Source organism: Psammomys obesus, unplaced genomic scaffold, assembly GCF_907164565.1.
Source record: "Psammomys obesus unplaced genomic scaffold, mPsaObe1.curated_primary_1811, whole genome shotgun sequence".
NCBI classification, from domain to species: domain Eukaryota; kingdom Metazoa; phylum Chordata; class Mammalia; order Rodentia; family Muridae; genus Psammomys; species Psammomys obesus.
In genome coordinates, this window is record NW_026596234.1 from 10,769,783 (window position 1) to 10,789,807 (window position 20,025).

Sequence of the window (20,025 nt, forward strand, 5' to 3'; positions counted from 1 at the left end):
ATAGATAGATAGATAGATAGATAGATAGATAGATAGATAGATAGATAAATAAATAAATAAATAAATAAATAAATAAATAAATAAATAAAAGAAGTTGCTGGTCTTAGCAGCAGTGGGAAGTGGAGACTGCAGATCTTCTGGGCTGTCCAGACACAGCCTCGCTTATGGGGTGAGCTCTAGGCCAGTGAGGGACCTTGTCTCAAAAAGAAATTACGTGGTGCCTGAGGAATGTCATGCAAGGTTGTCTTCTGTTCTTCACAGCGTGAGTGCTTGCATATGCACACGTACACTCTCGCGCGCACACACACACAAGAAATGTTACCTGGCCAAAGTAAGTATCATATCGGTTAGATGAGTGAGAAGATGCTTGGACATTGTTGCCATAAGGCATCTTGGAATGTTACTAATCTGGGTCTACAGTATCTTACTGTTGTCCCTTTGGTTTTGGACAGAGTACAAAATGCAGGCTATTCTGTGAGCCGGCCGGAAGGGGACACAGGGAAATACAAGTCCATTCCTCACCACCATCGAGGGGAGGTCCAATTTCTTGGAAGGTTGGTACTATTTACTGGTTTCTTATACAACTTTTCTCAGAGCAGCTTTCACTACTCTCCTCCCTCAGCTTCCTCAGCCTATTCTGTTGCTTTTGTCATCTCAGGCGGCATGTCTGTTTAGCCAGCCTGGCCTGTGGCTCCCCATCTTCCTGCCCTTGACCCCTAAGTGCTGGGATCACTGGCTATACCACCCCTGTGCCCCAGCTGTGTGGCTGTATGGCATAGGTCTGAATCTGTTCTGATTAACCAAGGGTAGGCATTTTGGGTGACCATTGGTGAGATTCAGATACCTGGGTCTCTCCCACAGTTCACCTTCTGCTAACCCTAAGGGAGTGGCAGGGCTCTAGGCCTGGCTCCTTTTTGTCCTCTCCTGTTTGTAATCTCTGGGCTAGTCTCTGGAGCCTCCATTTTCTTGGGCCTTAGAGGCATTAGATAGCTCCTGTAAGGATGGCACAGGCAGCTGCCCTGGCCGTGTGAAGCTGGGATGCTGGCTCTAAGCCCCTCTCCATCTTCCGCTTCCCAGGTATGCTCTGCTGAGGAAGTCAAAGGAGCGGCAAGGGCTGGATGGCCTCAACAACCTGAACTACTGTGCAAATATCACATATGACGCCTTGTATAAAAACATAACTGTCAACTTGACACCCGAGCTGGCTCAGGTGACTGAGTACTGAGATGCGGGGAGGAGCCGCATTCGCCTACCCACCGCCCCCTTGGAAGGGCTGTGACGCGCCATCCTGGGGGTCAACACAGGAGGAGAACAGAAAGAGAGTGGAGCGCAGGACCATAGGGTTCCAGAAAACTGTCACAGAGCACACGCACAAAGGCCTTCGCTGTAGGGCCCAACGGGGACAGGAGGCTTGGGGACACCTGTCATCAGCACTGGCTTCTATTCTACAAGACAGATGTCTGCCCTGCTGCTCTCTTCCGTCCCAACCCAGGTCCTGTCTCAGCTGCAACCTCTAGAATTCCAGGGCCAAGCTAGGTGCCCCTTGGATAAATGGATGGCCGAGCCCAGAGGCCACCATGGCTTGAAGCAGATGGACCGCCACACGGTTCTCTGCATCTCTGGTGTTCTCTTTGGTTTTCATTTAGTTTAGTTCAGGTTTTTTTTTTTGGAGGGGGGGGTATTGAGGGTAGAGGGGAGGGACCTGGGGTGATAGACACATAACAGTCACTTCTTGAAGAAGTGTAATTGTAAATAAGCCATGTAAAATGCCTTTTTAAAGTTTAATTTTATAGCTGGCTCCACTTCAAAGTGAGGGCTTCATATATTAGATCACCTTGGGTGAAAAACATGACTCAGTTCCCACGCAATTGAGTGTCATCTCCCAAATCCCTGTCAGCTGGGAAGGAAGTGGATGCAGGGCATAACAAAGAACCTCCTGTCACTACGGCCCCACATCCTTTCTCCTCCTCCCTCTATAGGGTTTTCAACAGCGGAGGAGCCGGAACCAGAACCGCTGTTAGGGTACAGTTCTCTCCTCTTGCAGACCCCTCAGAGCTGGGATGTGTGGGGCTGGAAGAGGCAGGGCTCAGGCTTGCCACTCCAGAGTGGCAGGGACTGGGGAACAGAAGGTTTGAGGCCAGTGTGAGCTACACAGCAAGCCCCAGGCCAGCCTGTGCTGTGTAGCGTGCTACAACTCTCTGGACTTTTTTTGTACTTCAGTGTCTCACACACAGAGTGGCTGCTGGGTGACTTGCCCCTTTTTTCTTTGGAACTTGGCCACAGTTTCTCAGAGCTGTGCCCGTATGACCAGATGGCTTCTGTGATTTCTGTTTCCCTTTTTGGTTTCTGGGAAGAAGCAGTTGATTGGGAAAGGCTCAGCCAGGGAGCAAGTGGCACTGGGGTTTGTCAGCCGGGGTCCAGGAGACATCTCACCAGAGCTTTGACAGGAAGCCCAGCAGATTGCCCCTGCTTCCTGTCTGCCCCTGCAGCAGCCCTCTGTCCCTAATGCAGGGATCTGTGTGTGGTGAGGAGTGCTTTCTTCCGGCCTCCAACTTCTGCTTTTGCCTTCAGCGCCCTCGATGTTCATGGTTTACATGGGTGGGTGTGGGTGTGTAGATATGTGGGGTTGGGGTTTTGCATCACACAGTTGGTTCTGAGGACAGATGATCCCCACAGACTGTGGGAGTGATTGGCCAGGCCTTGTGTTGTTTTTTTTTTTTTCCTCGTTTTTGTTCTTTTTGTAGAATAGAGTGGTATCTAGGGAACAGATGGCATTGCAGAGTGCTTCCCGCTCGTATGAGAGAGCAGGTCCCTGCCCTTGAGAGCGCTGGTGAGCCACGGCATCTGTTTGCACTGGGCAAGGAGCTGCATGGCTGCATTGACTTGCCTTTGTCTTACGGTACACACAGCAATAAAGATTGTGTCTGTCCTGGTCTCCACCTTCTGCCCTTCTCTTGTCAGTTTTACAGTGCTGGGAGTGAAACCCATGGCTTCAGCTAGGCAAGTGCTCTGTCACTGAGCTGTGGGCCCAGCCCTTGCTCCCTCATTCTGTTTCCACACCGAAGGCCAGGAGCTGCTTTCATGGTAGAGCCATGGCGTCCTTTGGAGGGCTTCCAGGGAGGGTGATGGTGCATGTGGCATGTGTTCTGCTCGAAGCTCTGCGTTTTCACACTTGCCACAGGGTAACTGTTTTGAGCCAAAGGCTGATACTTGATTTAAGAAAGAAAATGCCGATTTGGGGACAAAAGAAAAGGTCTTTTTATGCTCAAAGTAGGGTCGCTTATATTCTTTTGCAATCATGTCCAAGTTTGTTTTTAGTGTGGACCATTAGTGGGCACTGTCAATCATTGTCCACCAAGTCACACACTGAGTGGGAAGCGTCACAGTCAAACCATACCACCAGGCCACACGAGGTCTGGGAATGCGCAAAGAAATGACAGTGAGAAGCGAGTGTGACCTTGGTGCATTTTGGCAGCTGAAATTTTCAATGCTACAGACAGTGACCCTTAAACCGACCTGCCCTTGGCTGCCGTGTGTGTGGAAGGTCCCTCTTCATACAGGGTTTCTTTGGGCGAAGGGACATTTGTAAAACTTTCATTTTTGCTAAAACAGGGACTCTTGTCAGCACTTCCCCTTCTCAGAGGACAGGAGAGGCGCAGCGGCGCATGTGCTGACTGTGCCCACGCCACTGACAAGGCATTGAACGCAGCCAGCTTACTCCATCACTACTTTCGTTTGTTTTGAGCTTGCTCTTTGTTTTAAAAGGTGCCAGGGGTACATTTTTGCACTGAAATCTAAAGATGTTTTAAAAAAAAAAACACTTTTCACAGAAATAGTCCTTTGTCATTACATTATTCATTCATGTGTTTGTACATTTTTGTATGTTAATTTATGAATGATTTTTTCAGTAAAAAAAAATACATATTCAATAACCAAACTTTGTTGTCTCTCTTTGTCTAATTGACTTTCAGGAAGGTTCCCTCCTCCTCTTTAGAATACCACACACAGGGGACACCAGTGAATTGGAGGGATAGTGAGCCTTAATTGGATTGCTTCTAGAACATTATCTGTGGGTAGTCCTGGGTTGCATTCTACCTTATTCTGCTTACAGATTGTAATCACAGATAGTTAGAATTGAGGGTTTGCCATCCTCAGTGTATGTGTGTTTTTGTCTTGCTTTCCAGTCCCCTGTAGCCCAGGCTGGCCACAAACTTGTTCTGTTTGGTGCCCACAGATATCAGAAGAAAGTGTTGGCTCACCTGGAACTGGAGTTGTAGGTGGTCATGAGCCACCTGTGGGTGGTGGAAATTGAACCCTGGTCCTTTGCAAGAAAAGTCAGTGTTAACTGCTGAGCTATCTATCTCTCCAGCCTCCCTCCCCCCTTACCCCATCCCCCAGTAGTTTCTATTCTTTGCTGTAGAGGATACAGCCCTGAGCCCCAACACCGGGAAACAAGATAGGTAAAATAAGAGACCTCTAAGCAAGCTGCGTGTGTGCTGGAAAGCCACTCAGTCTAGCGTTTTCTGGGAAAGAAGGCTGCTTGCTGGCTGATAATTTCTTGGTCGAGATGGAAGCCTTGTGAGGTGGAGTTAGAGAGCTGGGTGAGATAAAGGGCATGTCCACAGCAACAGCAGCAACTGGGCAGGACCTGTGGCACAGGGAAGGACACTGGGCACATTCTGAGCATGACAGAGTCAGGGTATTTGGCAGGCAGGGTTGTATTTGGTGGGATTCCACAGCGGTTTCTGGGGATGTCACCAGGTGAGGATTTGGAGAGAAACAAAGACGTCAGGGTGGTACAGGTGTGATGAGGCAGGAGGCGAGGGTAGAAAGCCAGGGCTTGCCCAGGGCCGGAGAGCCGACAGCTTCCTCACTTGCACTTTCTGGTTGGAGACCACCAAGCAAAAACAGCTGGTGGGCAGCTGTATGCCCTGGTGAGGGCATTAGGGAAGGAGCCATCATCCAGGCCTGGTGGATCAGTTAGTTCCTCGGATGAGTGAGGGTGTAGGAGTGGAGTAGTGGGCCAGGAGTACCTAGAGGAGTCACGGGGCAGGGGTTGTCATAGAGAACAAGGTGCATGGATGTGGTCGGGGCTCACGGGCTGTCAACAGGAAGTGTAGATCTGTGGTGTAACCCTGACAAGGTGTGGCTGCAGGGGCACAGGAGAGGGAAGGTCGGTCATTGAGAGTGCAGTTGTGGAAAACGGCCAGCTGGTAGTGGATAGCCCAGGTACTGTGCTCCAAGGGAGGTGGCAGGAAGATGAGGAGAGCTGGCCCTGATGAGCCAGCTGGATGCAGCAGGGAAGGTCTCAGCACCAGTGGGAGGGGGTTCATCTTCCTGATAGACATGACATCCTGTGACAGGCTCCATTTCCACCACTTCTGGTAGACTGGCTTCCACCTGGGAATGTCTTGCAATGAGAAATACGCTGGGGGGGGGGATGGGTGTCTTATTTGTGCAGAGCATGCTGTGGAGTTGTCTATATCCCTCCCTTCTCTGGAGAAGTGTATCATTTCTATTTCCCACTTAGACCCGAGTCTCCTGTGGGCCTGAGAGTGGGGCCGTGGGTGGAGCTGCACTATCGGGCCTTCTGCAGCCTCAGCCCTTGAGTGCCAGCCACAAATGTCACTGGACTTGAAATGACTTGGGAGCCAATTGCTTTAGGGAAATGGAAGCCAAGAATGCCCCGAGGTCAGAAAGTGAGCTGCAGCGCGTTGCCCTGGGCGTGCTGCTTTTTGTGTGGGCTCTTAAAAGCTTTTCCAGGCAGAGCCTAGAAGTGACTTATTCTAAAAGCACTAAATGAGTATATGTTTGGGGGCGGGGGTTGTGAATCCCCCTTTAATAGTTTCCCTACATATTTGTGCGTATGAGGAATAAACTTATGACTTGTGAAAGCCCCACGATTGGTCCATTACCTTGTGATTTTACAGCTGCCTTCTGTAGGGCTGAGTGTCACCTCTCCTGAGAACCCTGTGAATGCTCTGTCTCTCCTCTCCATTCTGCTTCTCTAATAGGTCTCAAACCCAAACAGACTGCTAAGATGCCTACTAACATATCAAAGTATACTCAGGTTCTCCCAGCATCCTTCAGTCCCTACCTGATACTGGGTCCTCCTGGTACCTCTACCTTAAACTAATCCAGCCAGGGGCCGGGCTGGGCTTTCTCTTCCCCAGCTTCTCTGATTCCTAAATAACCCAGCCATTTTGGCTATGTGACCCTTTTTGCCCTTTGGCCTCTTGATCTGGTCTCCTGGCTCTCCCCATCCCCCTCCTCCTCACATGGCCTGGCCCTGCCAAGTTCTCTGAACTCCTTCAGATGTCTCTCCCTCTGGCTACGCTCTCCCTTTTATTTACAATAAACCTTTCCCTCCATATCTGGGAGCAATAATATTCTCTTATTTTTTGTTTTTTTCCATTTACACACAAACAGCATTTGTTGTTTTCAATTGGGGTGTCACAGTGAAGGGAGGAGCCTTTGTCTCCTCCTGGATTGCCAGTCAATAACTCATCCTGGGCTGGGTCTAGTGGTAACATAGCACTCACGAGGCAGAGGAAGGAGGATCTCGGTATGAGTTCACAGCCAGCTTGGTTTACACTTCCAGTTCCTGGCCAGTTGGGGCTACAGGTGGGGAATGTTGAGGTAAACCTTTTGGAGGCCCACAGAGAACCAGACTCCCCAAAAGGTCCTGATCCACTGCACACAGCGTTGACCTACTAGGGACTCCGAGCATGCTAGTGAAGTCTCAGAATGATCTGAGGCTAGGGCGGTGACTGCTTCCCCCCTCACAGAAGCCTCGTAAAGTGACCTTGTCCCCCCATCCCCCGAATTTCCTTATAGTCACACCAACCTGATTGATTGTTACTGGTGCTTGAGGCAGGCATGGGATTGTCTGATTAGCCCTTCAGTCATATAAAGGCTTATGCACAATAAAGTTAGATCTGCACCTTTAAGTCTGGTCTCTGGAGTCTGATTCCGGGATTCTTCGTGGGCTCCATTGACACTCTCCTTCCTCCAGTTTCTGATCCTCATAGCTACGTAGTGAGACCATCTCAAAAAATCAAACCAAACCAAACCAAAGCTCCTCATCCTGTCTTTGTGTCAGTGTTGTGCCGATGATAGTTGCTGTTTTGTTTGTTGTCAGGCTTACTGATGTGTGTTCTCCCATCTGTGGTAGCTCCTCGGGGAAAGGTCACTGTTCCTTACTGCTGTCTAAGAGCGGGGCCTGACAGGAGATGCTGAATGATGTGGGAGATAAATGAATGAACTGTCCCTACTAGCGTTCTGTTCATTTTTATTGCTGTGAAGACACACCGTGACCATGACAACTCTTGTTGTTGTTTTGTTTTTTTGAGCCGGGGTTTCTCTTTGTAGCTCTGGCTGCCCTGGACTCGCTTCTGCCTCCACCACACCCGGCTTCCATGACAACTCTTAAGAAACTCTTAACTCATTTAATTGGCTGGCTTATAGTTCTAGAGGTCATTGGAAGATCTCACTGGTCCGTTCTGCAGGGTTCAGGGGTCAGGGCATGAGGGAGCCAGCAGTCTCAGGACCTGGTGACATCATGAAGCTCAGGCTGTATGTGGTAGGAGCCTTTGTTCCTCTTGCTTGTTATAACTTTAGTAACTCCCAAGCCGCCTTGGGTAAACATACAGCCTCAGTAAGACTGTGAGTTTTGGGCTGGCCTCTAGACAAGCCTGTGTTCCCTGCCTTTGACTAAATGGTCCTTTCTATAGAGACTTACTGTTCCCTTAGCATGCCCTACAGACGGGAAATGGGTTCTCACAGGCAAAGCAATGCAGGGCGGCTTAGCGGGAAAATTCAGTGCCACAGGCGCACTGAATCTTCAAGCCAGTTGCACCAGATACTCTCATACAGTTAGGAGTAAGTCATCAGGAGACTCCCAAGTGGCAGGATCACCATGGAAAGCATGTTGTGAGTGAGCTTCTAGGTTGGGTTAGTTGAGGGAGGGAAGACCCTGCCTGCCTGTGAGCTGCACTGTCTATTAGGCTGGTGTTTTTATGAATAAAAAATGAGAATCCCAACCACTCCAGTGACGACTCAAGAGCCAGATGCTGGGGTGAAAACCTGCTAGCTCAGAGAGGCAGAGAAAGTAACCAGCTGACCTTCCTTCTCAGCTCAGGTCCTGATGGAAAAAACCCAAAAGGCTCACTAGCTCAGCTGACAGCCCAGGTGGAAAAGGCCAAAAAAAACCCAGAGAAACAAAAATTTTTTAAAAAAGCCCCAAAAGCCAAGGAGCTGAATTGCTGAAGCCTAGGTGAAAAGCTGGAGCTTAAGCTATAAAGCCCTTTCAACTTCTCCATGTTTTCTTAAGTACCCTCAACTCAAAGTCCCTCCTATTCTTTAATACCTGTCAGCTGGTTCTTGCTCCACCTCTTGACCTAGGGTTAACTATTAAATCTGGTATACAGAGAGCTCTTGGATTAAAGGTGTGTACTAGGACTGAGCCATACCATAATCACCTGTTTACAATAAACAGAAAGTTCTTGGATTAAAGGTATGTGATAGGGCTCAACCACACCAAACAAGAAGCAGGGTTTTACAGTTCAGTTTTGGAGTGCACAATGGGATCAAATATCCTGCAACAGGCTGGGTCCTGAGTGGAGCACCACTGTTCCTTTCTTCCTGACTATACCCAAAGATTGGGAAAACAAATCCTTCCCGAAGCTGACCGTGTGAGGTACCGTGTCCAAGCTGTAAGACAAGTAATGTCTTTTCAAATGCTTATTTGAAAACATTTAGGCCGGGGCTCTGGTGGATCATGCCTTTGATCTTAGTATTTGGAGGCAGAGGTAGGCGGATCAAGGCCAACCTAATCTACAAAGCAAGTTCAGGACAGCTAGGGATACACAAAGAAACCCTGTCTCAAAACAAAACCAACCAACTGAACAAAAACAGCTCACTGCTCACAAAGTTCTCCAACTGTAGCAGGCCCCGGATGTAGAGATCGGAATGACAGCCCGGCACCAGGGCAGAGGTCCAAACCTCCCGCAAACTGATGCCTGGTGTGGCCCTAAGATTCACTCAGACCACTCTGTGGCAAACACACCCCACCGGCCGGGGTGTGTGGGGAGGGGCAGGAGGGCTTCTGACTTCCCTGTCACCATTGCACCCTCCTCTGAGCAGTGGCAATGACAAATGTGACAGGAGTGCCAGGCACTATCCCTGACCTGCATTCCTGCCTTCATCAGAGATGTGCCTGGCACTCAGTTCACAGACATGAATTTCTCACCTACTCCCTTATCCACTCACGTTCAGTATTCCCTCTCTCTCTCTCTCTCTCTCTCTCTCTCTCTCTCTCCACACACACACACACACACACAGCAATCAGTCATCACTGTGGCTGAGCAGGGGTCAAATGCCGGGTCAGGTGAAGATAAAGCAAGTCATGATAATGCTGGGAGGCCAGTGGCTGGCTACCTGACCTTATGTGAGTTGGTTCTCTTCTTCACGTCATCAGGCTTGGTGTTTTTTACCCACTACGTTAGTTAATTTTTATGTCAAGCTGACACAAGCTATAGTTACTTGAATGGAGGAAACTTTTTTATTTTATTTTATGTGCGTTAGTGTGAAGGTGTCAGATTCCTTGGAATCGGCATTACGGACAGTTGTGAGCTGCCATGTGGGCACTGGGAATTGAACCCGGGTCCTTTGGAAGAGCAGACAGTACTCTTAACCACTGAGCCATCTCTCCAGCCCTGAGGGGAGGAAACTTGATTGAGAAAATGCCTCTGACAGATTAGCCTGTGTGGCATTTTCTTTTTGTCTTTTGATTTTTTTTTTTTTTTTTTTTTTTTTTTTTTTTTTTTTTTTTTTTTTTGAGACAGGCTTTCTCTGTGTAGCCCTGGCCATCCTGTAACTTGCTTTGTAGACCAGGCTGGCCTTAAACTCAGAACTCACAGAGATCCACCTTCCTCTGCCTTCTGAATGTTGGGATTAAAGGCGTGCCACACCACATCCCTGCCTCATTTTCTTGCTTAATGATTGGTGTGGGAGGGCCCAGCCCACCGTGAGCAGGTGGTCCCGGCTGGTAGAAGTCAGCTGACTGAGCGAGCCTTAGGAACAAGCCATTCTCAGGGTGCTCCATGGCCTCTACCTGAGTTTCTGCCTCCAGCTTCCTGCTTGAGCTCCTCCCCTCACATGAGGACGGACTGTGAGATGCGAAGTGAAATAGACTTTTTCCTTCCATCTGCTTTTGGTCAGTGATAGACAATGAAAAGCAAACAGACACCCACGTGGCCATCTCACTGCCTATGGCCCCTTCTGTGTGTGAATGACTTATCTTCCAGGGGTGAGTACCTACCTGGTGTGGGGACAGTTCAGAAAGTATTGAATGTCCTCCAGAGGAGTTTGCTGTTTATTCTATCGACCTGTGGGAGTCAAAGCAGATTCTCTCTCTCTTTTTTTTTTTGAGGTGTCCTGTTGTGTCTACTGTGGTGGTCATTTATAATGGTCACGGGTGGTCAATTTTAAGTGGTCACGGTGGTGGCTATGGATGTCCCTAGTCACTGATGCTCACCGCCCCAGTGACATTACAAGTGGCCACCATAGTGGGCGTGTGACTGACCGTCACAATGACCATCTGCTTTACATCCATAGTGACCACAATAGTGACCACGTCAGCTGACTGCTACCGCTGACTAAGTGACCACTCCAGCTGACACTGCAGCTGACCACCACATGGCCACCATGGCTGACCATCACAGTGACGCTACAGCAGTCCATCAGAGCCGACCATCACAGCGAATACCACACCTGGCCTCTGCAGATGACCCCTCAGGCCGGGGCACCATTCCCCCCAGGAAGGACTAGTCCATTCTCATGTTAGGGGGGTGCCGCTGAGCTCAAGGGGATATATGGCGTAGCTCAGACTATTCAGCCAGCGCGACGTGGCTCCCACCGCCTCCCAGCTGCCTTTGGTGTCCGGGCGACCAAGACCCTGGCTGTCCTCCTCAACTCTGGGAAACCCTGATGCTCTGAGAGTCCTCACCTTTTCTCTTTCCCACCAGCCACCCTGCTGGCTGAGGCAGGGAGCTGCTGTCAGCTGGTGTCCCTCGGGCTCTTCCGGCTGCTTGTCACAGGCTTCTGTGGTCAGATTGTTTGGTTGCTGACTACTCAAGGCTTTCGACCTATAGTTGTGTGTAGCCTGTGAGCCAGTCTCCTCACAGCAGCCCAACTAGGCAGGAATCTCGCATTTGCCATTCCCTCTGCCAAGAAAGACCTGTCCTCAGTTTCCCCCAGGATCTCTGAGCAGCTAACTCAGTAGGGGAGGATGGTGAGAAGGAATTACCACACAGGTGAGACACACTTGGGGGAACCGTCAGGTGCTGGGGAGAGGTCATTTCAGGATAGGAATCGGACCTTTGGGGGAAGTATCTAGTGGAACAGCAAGAGCAAAGGTCCTGAGGCAGCTCCTGTGCCAGCACCTACCCGGGGCTACAAGGAGGCTGGAGTGTCTGGCTCAGAGCTGGGAAAGGTGATGGGGTGGAGCTCCTACAGGCAGTGCAGCGAACCCCGAGGGTGCCCAGTGCAGGGTAGGATATGGGCAAAATAGAAGCTGGCACATGCCCATTGGACTCTCGGTGAAGCCTTGCTGAGTGGCTGCGGCGGGCATCTGGGGCCTGCTCTGTCTGCCTGAGACTCTTGCCTGTGGTGAGTCCTCTGTATGAGAACCCCACGGGGGCAGCGATACGCCCTGCTGCTCAGTCCTGCAGACCCCAGTCCAGGCTTGGGCTGAATGAACAAATGAATGAACAAATGAAGTGGGGCATGCACCTGGCAGCCACTCGCCTCTATGAGAACATTTAAAGACAATAAATAGGCTCTCTGTATGTGGCTCTGTTTGGCCTGGAACTTGCTATGTAGATCAGGATGGCCTTGAACTTACAGGGCTCTGCAATTAAAGTTGTGTACCCCAGCACGGCACCCGGCTCTTCTGAGGCATCATTTTTTTTCTCAGCAATGTCAGGATACAGTTACAGTATGAGGAAAGAGACACCCCACGGGCCTGAATTAACAGACCATGGCTGCTCAAACATCCTCCCTCGAATGGCGGAGCCCACCCTTCCACCCGCCTTGAGCCTTCAAACACAAGTTTGCCCAGGCTGAGCTGAGGCCAGTCCTGCATTTGGGGATGGCGCCACCTGGTGGCTGCAGTAGGCATTGCTGCAGCCCAAAGGGCCCAAGAAGGCAGCTGTCAGCGTTTTGAGAGTTCATGGGCTCTGCCATTCGCGGCAGGATATTAGACTAGCAGCCGTGGTCTGTTGACTCAGGCCTGCTGCATGCTTCTTCAGCTCCACGCCAGCTGGCCCACAGGCTTCTGCGTTATCCTTCTGTCTCTGCCTCCCAGCTCTCCACTGTAGGCGCCCTGGGACCCAACAACATGTCCTGCCTTTTCACATGGGTTCTGGGGTCCACACGCAACCGGCAGGTCAACACGGCAAGCACTTTTAAGTGCTGAGCTATCTCACCAACTTAACCTTGTTTTGAGACAAAGCTTTTCACCGGGGCCCTAAAGCTCGGGTTAGGTTAGCCTGGATGGCCAGCGCGCTCCTGGGAGCCTCTTGTGGTGCTCCCTCTTTTACATGTGCCGGGAATGAAGCTCAGGCCTCTGTGTTTAGGTGCTAGGTGCTTTGCTGCCTGAGCCGTCTCCCCAGCCTCCTCCTCCCCGCCCCCGTTCTGTCTCAGATGCATCTCAGCACCCTGGGACGCCTCTAATTCCCTGTGTGACCGAGGCTGGCTTTGAGCACTTGGCTCTCCTGCCTCTGCCTCATGTGTGCTGGGATCGCCATGTGTGCCACGCCTGCCTCACCCTGGTCTCTGCCTTGCTATGCAGCAGGATCACCACACGCTGCACACTCCCTCACGTCCCCTGCCCTCACACATCTCCTCTTTGTGAGCGTTTCCCGGGGGGACACTGCTGTCCCTGGTGTCACCACAATGTCTCCTCAGGCAGCACCCAGAACAGTGCCTGCCACATTGCAGGAGCCCTGCAAAGGTTTGTCCTGTAGGTGGGTAGATGAATGTGCAGTCTCCGTGCCTCGGTGTGAGGGGGCAGAACCCTCTCTTACACCCCACCCCCTACAGGTGACCTCTCTGAGCTCGATATAAGTGTAGTCCCCGTCGCCGCTGAAGAGGTGGTTAAGAGACCTTACTGCCGTTTCAGAGGACCTGAGTGCAGAAGTTCCAGGGGACCCAATGCCTTCTTCTTGCCTCCAAGGGCTTTCATACATGTCACACGTGGTTGACCTGGCCTCAGGACTGTGGTTCTGACTGTCAAGACCAACACTAGGTGCTCAATAAGGTCAGTATCTTACTTCCATCATCATGCCCTGCCTTCTCCTTCTCTGCCTCTAATCCCTGCAGGGGAGAGCTGTGTTCAGCCTGGTTGCTCCTCCTGTGAACACAGTAGGCGCTCATTAAGTGCTGAGGGGTGCTGCCAAGCTCTCAGAGGGGCCCCGTCACAGACTGGCATTCTGCATGGTGGCCAGCAGGGGGCGAGTGGAGCCTGGGGTTCCTCCATGGCAGCAGGGATCTGCAGCCCAGAGGGAGCATCTCTCTACCTCCAGTGACATTCTCCTTGTCTCACCCCAGGGTCACCTGGCCTGGGGAGGGACTTCTTTTTTCACAGAGCTCTCACTTCTCCCCACAAATATTGCTCACTGTAGCCTTCACTGTAAAAGATGACCCACGGCCCTCCCTGCTAGTCAAAGGTGGTAAACACGGCTGGACACTAGCCAGAGTCAGCATTGTCCCACCACTGCGTGGCAGGGACCTGGAGGCAGGCCCTAGAGTGCGACTGTCTTAAACATCGGTGCTGCATCCGACAGGGAAGGTGAGTGTGCCTGGCTCCCTAAGAAGAGATGTTCCAACTGTGACCAAGAGAGGGCGCCGCAGAGCTTAATTGTGGCCCTAGACGACCGTCTTCGCGGGGCAAGGATGAAATTGAATGCCCTGAGAATTGGAGAACATTTCTGCAGGCCTAGCAGCTGGGCAGTGCCATGACAGAGCCCAGCCAGAGATGGCCCGGGGAGCCCAGGGCACCACCCAGTGATAAGCTGTGTCCTAAGCAGGCTCCGAGCAGCTGCGATGAGTCCAGATAAAACAACACCCAGACGAAGGCTCCCTGGCTGCTGTGACCCAGAAACTCCCTCTGGCCTCAGGTGGCCACAGGCTATGTCTTCTTGGTTTGTCTGTGGCCTCCAGACCTGATGTCCACCAGATCCTTGTGCAGCTCTGGGTGGGATGGGGAATCCTGGGGTAGCGCCCTGCATTTCTTTCAAGACAGGGACCTATATATATTTGAGACCAGGTCTCTCTACATAGCCTTTGCTGTCCTGTAATTCATTCTGTATGACCAGGATGGCCTCGAACTCACAAAGTGCTGGGATTGAAGGCGTGCACAGGCCCAGATAGAGACCTCTCGGGGCAGGATCCACAGCTGGTGCTCAGCCAGGCCTCCAGAGCCTGAATGTCTGTGAGGAGGCTTTCTTTCTTTCTTTCTTTCTTTCTTTCTTTCTTTCTTTCTTTCTTTCTTTCTTTCTTCCTCTTTCTTTCTTTTTCTTTCTTTCTTTCTCTCTCTCTCTCTTTTTTTTTTTTCTATTTCTGTTTGCTTTGTATGGCAAACCGTTCCCTGTCCCACCAACTCTTTCCTGGGCAGGGCTTGAAACCCCATTTCCCATGGGCAGTAATTTTAGGGACGAGGAAGGGCTGAAATTACAGGCCCGTCTGCCATCCACTCCTAGTAGGACAAGGCACAGGGCCAGCTCTGGAATTTCCTGAAGCTGAGGGATGGTTTCTGTGGCAGGAGAATGAAGTGTCCTCCACCGAGTGTGTTCAGGACACGGATATACGGGTCCCGAATGGTGTCTGTGGCCTCAAAAGGCGACGACCCACCCAATCAATTCTCTACCACTTGGACTCAGAATCATCCTGAAGAGGACCCGGGTCAGCCGTTCCAGAGAGAGCGCCCCGAAACTGTGACTTGACCCAGTGCACCAATGGATATATGGTTGGAAAGCAGCAGCAGAGAAGGGGACTTTTGGGTTTGGTTTTGCTTTCCGAGACAGGGTCTCTCTTTGTAGCCCCAGCTGCCCTAGAACGCATTCTGTAGACCAGGCTAGCCTCACACTCAGAGATCTGCCTGCCTCTGCCTCCCCAGTGCTGGGGTTAAAGAGGGGAAAGGGAGACATGGGAACGCTGAGGGATCATTCCCCCCAGAACAAGCGAGCTGCCATTACACCCCACAACCCATCACAGCCCCTGCACCCACTTGACAGATTTTTGTGGGATAAAGTGAGGGGAGCCATATAGGATCATTGTGGAGTCCAGAGGCTGAGCAAATGGCCAGGGTGCAGAGGAGAGTTCCTGCTGGGAGGCTTTCCTGCCTAGATGCCTTGGGGTTCTGGGACACCCATCCAGGTTCCGTGTGAGTGAGTGGAAGGGAAATTTCCCGGGGCTCATCCACCACCGTGTCTTTTTGATCGTGAGGTGGGGTCTTCTGTTCTGGGGTTGGAGCTCGAGGTCCTGCACGCTCATCTGCCCATCTTCACTTTAGCGTGAGCCACATGCCCAGGCCCTTGGAAGACTCTTAATTAGAAACAAATCAAAGTTATAAGAGGGCTGGTGAGACGGCTCAGCAGGTAAAGGCCGGTGTCACCAAGGCTGAGGACTGACATGGCGGAAAGAAAGAATCGACTCTTCAAAGGTTGTTTTTGGATCTCCACAAGCGTGCTGTGATCTGCAGGCGTGCACACACTAAATGAATAAATAAAATGTAAGAATTTTTTAAGGGCACCTCATGTGTTGGTGGATCAGGAATGTTTTTTTAAAAAGTATGGGGTTTTTTTTGTTGTTGTTGTTTTGTTGTTAGTTTTAAGAAAAATCTAGCTTGGTGTGGAGGCATACCCCTTAAATTTCAATAATCCCAGTGCTCAGGAGGCAGAGGCAGGTGGATCTCTGAGAGTTCAAGGCCAGCTTGGTCTACATAAGCAAGTCCTGGACATCCAGGGAAATCTGAAGAACGGGTCCTCTCCTTCTACCCTGAGTGCTAGGAGTCGAACTCAAGTCATCAGGCTTGGCAGCCCCTTCACTGCTTTGCCATCTAGCTGGCCTGTTTCTTCATATCTCACTTTGTTTTCTTCTTTATTCTTGGTCCCCAGGCCCAGGTTCTATCTGGTTGCTACAGTGAGCTCAAGTGTTTGGAGTCCTCCTGTTCCCTGAACTCTGTGGGCCGGAGTCCGGCCCGAGGCTGAAGAGCCAGCCCTTCCATTCTGTTTCCTTTCTGAGGCCCGATGCTCAAATCCTTTGAGCCAGAACATTTTTCAGCCATGAGGAAACCTGGGCTGGAGCCTGTCTTCTGTGATGCTGAAGCTGGGAAGACACACAGGGCAGGGGGAGCAGCCCTGTGTGTTATGAGCAGCCCTGTGAGCAGTTATGGCATGCTAGCTGCTATAACTAATCTTGTTCTGCCCCGGGGGCTCGGCTGGGGGCTACCCACTGCCCTGCCTGGCCTGCTCAAAGCCTCACCACCCATCCAAGGCTGTCCACCCTCTCACCCTCCCTGAGGCTCCCAGCCCTGTCAGCATTGGTCCCTGCCCTTGGCGAGGCGGTCCCTTCGAGCCACTGTTTCTTCATCGCTCCGATAAGAAGATGCTGGGTCTGTCTGAGTCATTTCCCTGCCTCTCCCTCCTCAGCCACCACATTCTTCTTTGTCACCCGTGGGCTCAGCCGCAAAGCCACCCACCCACCGTGTGGTTGCAGGACGATGGCACACGCCCCAGGGTGTCTTCATGGGGCTGTGGCTGTGGTTGGTTATGGAAAAGGAGACAAAAAGTTACAGGTGGAATTTGGGTGGATGAGCGGCTGGCCTCAGGCTGCGGTATTTTCCTCCCCAGCCAGCGGGTTCCAGTGTCATGATGGGGTGCAGACAGGACTCGAAGGATGCAATACGGGACTGGATAGACACACGGAGGCTCGGAAGACTGAAGAGGGAACTGCTGGCCATGGTGCAGCAGCTTCTAGAAGCTGGAAAGGCAGGGAGACAGACAGCTCCAGGGGGACTCTGTCCTGCCCTCAGCTTGGTTTCAGCCTCTGGAGAGCCCTATTGCTCTTCTGACCTCTAGAACCGTAAGAACATAATTCTGTGTTACTTTCTGCTACCAGGTTCTCGGATGGGTTAGGGCAAGCAGTGGGAAGGTGTGTTGGTTTGGATAAAAATGACACTTTCATGTGGTCTTATTAGAGGAAGGGTGTCACCAGGGGCGGGCTTTGAGGTTTCAGATGCTCAAACCAGGCCAGCGTCTCATTGTCTCTTCTTGCTGCCTGCTGATCCTTACGTAGAACTCTCAACTACCTCTCCAGCACCATGTCTGCCTGCAGGCCACCATGCTTCCCACCATGACAATAACGGACTAAGCCTCTGAACGGCAAGCCAGCCCCAGTGAAATATTTTTCACTGTAAGAGTTGCTGTGGTCATGGTGTCTCTTCATTAGCAATAGAAACCCTAACTAAGACAGAAGGGAACGCGCTGGTGGATGATGGTGCCACAGGGCCTGGCTGGCAGGTGACGTGAAAGCAGAGGCTTTAAAGAGGTGAGAATATGAGTCATGTGTTTAATGAGGGATGTAAACCAGCCTGGACAAACAGCAAGTTCAAAGGTCCTGAGGTAGGAGTCTGCTGCATCCCAGGTGCAGACAACCTTGAAGGCTGGGCAGAGAGGGCAAAGGGAGTATAAGAGCAGCCAGGGAGGGGCGCATTATGCCAGGTAGCCTTTTCATTTGCCAACCCTCCCCCTACCCCCACTGAGATGGAATCTCTTTGTGAGCCTGCAGCTTGCTGTCTGGCTAGATTGTCAGGCTGGGAAGCCCCAGGGACCCTCCTATCTCAGACTTCTAGTGCTGAGATTATAGGCACATGCTGGTTTTTGTGTGAAGGGAATTGAACTCAGGTCCTCATGCTTGAGTGGCATGTATTTTACCGACTGTATTGTTTCCCTGACCCCATGGTTCAGGACTTTGATTGCCCACTCCTTCAGCTCTGCTCAAACCTGCCAAAGTGGTTCCAGGTCACCCTGGCATGGGAGGAGTAAGACCTCTTTACCACCACTTCTTGGCTTCTGCCTCCTAGGGTGGTTTCTTCTTGGAGACATTCTCTTGATCTCAGTGTAACAAGGCCCCGGACCTCAGCAGGCCCTGAGACCTTAGCACAACTGACTCCATGATGGAAGTACCATTTAGGCTGTAAATCTCAGCATAGACAGCTCTACCTGCGAAAACTAAAAACAAAAGCCTGATCCATCAAAGCCCATGGCTATGGGGAAGTCCTCTAAATGTACTAACCTCGATTTTTGGCACTGCAGTTCTGCTTCTGGCTAACTGTTCTTCCTAATTGAAGTATTTCAACCCAGGACATGGGTTTGTGCTTAATAACTCACCCTGAGAAAGGCTCGAGGCTACTCTGGGATGCCAAACACCTGCTGGCTAATAAAGACTTTCTATTTACTTAAACCTATTCCAAGAAGTCTTGTGAATACCTACAACCCTCAGTTTCTGATAAGGCTGGGCAGAGAGGAGGCTGCAGCACCCTGGTCAGGACAACAGCAGTCAGGTCTGGAGCGGAAGGGTGGGGCGTGAAGCTGAGCTGCCTTCCTGAGGGTCAGAGGATAGCTAAGCCTGGGGTGCTGTCTGTGGCCCAAGAAGAAAAGTCATCCTGTCTCCTCCCTTCCTGTGCCCCATGGCCCAGGGCTGGTGGCTCACCCTCTCTGGGCCTCTATCTCTCCTCTGCCCTGACTGCTTAGGTTAATCAGGGGCTTCAAACAAACAGCTGATAGCCGTGTCCCACTCGCAGATGTGTCTACATGTTTTAAATTAATTGTCAACGCTTAAAACTTGAGAAAACTCCTGGAAGCTCAACATTCCCTGCTTCTCCCAAGCAACTGGAAGACCTGGCCTTGGCAGAGGGAGCCACTTGCCAAGTCCCCACCCAGCTTCTGTGGTCATTGCTGGCCCTTGCCCGGGCCCTTGCGGGCTAAGTTTTCAGCTCCAGGCTCTGAGGTCCCTCCAGCTCTGGGTTCCTTTCTTCCTCTTTTATTTCCTGGACTGCAACCTCGGTGTGTGGACAGTCACGCCACGGTGCACATGAGGCTATCACTCAGAGGGCAGCGTTCGAGAGTTGGTTTTCTCCTTCCCTTATACAGGTTCTGGGGATTGATCAAGTCATCAGGCCCCACCCAACAAGCCGTCTTGTCTGAGTCTTGCTTCTCTTTTCTTCCTCCCTTTATCTCTCTCATCTTGTTACTATTATTTTGTTTTGGTTTTTGAGAGAGTCTCATCACGTAGCCCTGGCTCTTCTGGAACTTGCTGTGTAGAACAGACTGGCCCGGAACTCCGAGATCTGCCTGTGTCCGCTGAGATTAAAGGCCTGCACACCTGGCACATCCCTTCCTCGTTTGTTTTGTTTTGTTTTTCTGGGTTTCTCTGTGTAGCCTTGGCTGTCCTGGACTCGCTTTGTAGACCAGGCTGGCCTCGAACTCACAGAGATCTGCCTGCCTCTGCCTCCCCGAGTGCTGGGATCACAGGTGTGTGCCACTGTGCCCAGCCTCCCCCACCCCCCTCCTTTTTTTTTTTTTTTTTTTATATATAGGGTTTTATATGTTATCCAGGCTGGCTTTGAACTCAAAATGATCCTCCTGTCTCAGCTTCCAAATACTGGGATTACAGGTGTGTACCACTATGTCTTATTCCCTTGAATGTTAATTTCACATGAGACCAAGTGACAAGCCTGATTGGTCACTTCACAGAGGCTCAGAGAGGGCACGTGGTGGTCAGGGCCGTTCAGCCAGGGTTGAGGTCTGCATTTAAGCCCTATCCTAGCCCCTCACCAGCCTAGTCCCACCTCAGGCCCAGCGCCTCCCCAACCCCACACAGCCCTGGTGAAATGATGTTCCTTCGTCCTAAACTTCCCACCTCGAAGCCAGCCCTGCCTGCCCAGAAGTTCTTCCCAGAGTG

The 20,025-nt window shown here is 51.3% G+C and overlaps 1 protein-coding gene across 1 annotated transcript in view; it reads left to right on the forward strand.

The window, feature by feature from the left end:
* B4galt5 (beta-1,4-galactosyltransferase 5) overlaps nt 1-3,931 on the forward strand; it is a 50,710-nt gene extending 46,779 nt beyond the window's left edge. Inside the window, exons 8-9 of the mRNA XM_055596115.1 lie at nt 453-554; nt 1,078-3,931. Coding sequence (XP_055452090.1) covers nt 453-554; nt 1,078-1,225 — 250 coding nt within the window. The 3' untranslated portion in view covers nt 1,226-3,931. The remainder of the gene's footprint in view (nt 1-452; nt 555-1,077) is intronic.
* Nucleotides 3,932-20,025: the final 16,094 nt, after the last annotated feature.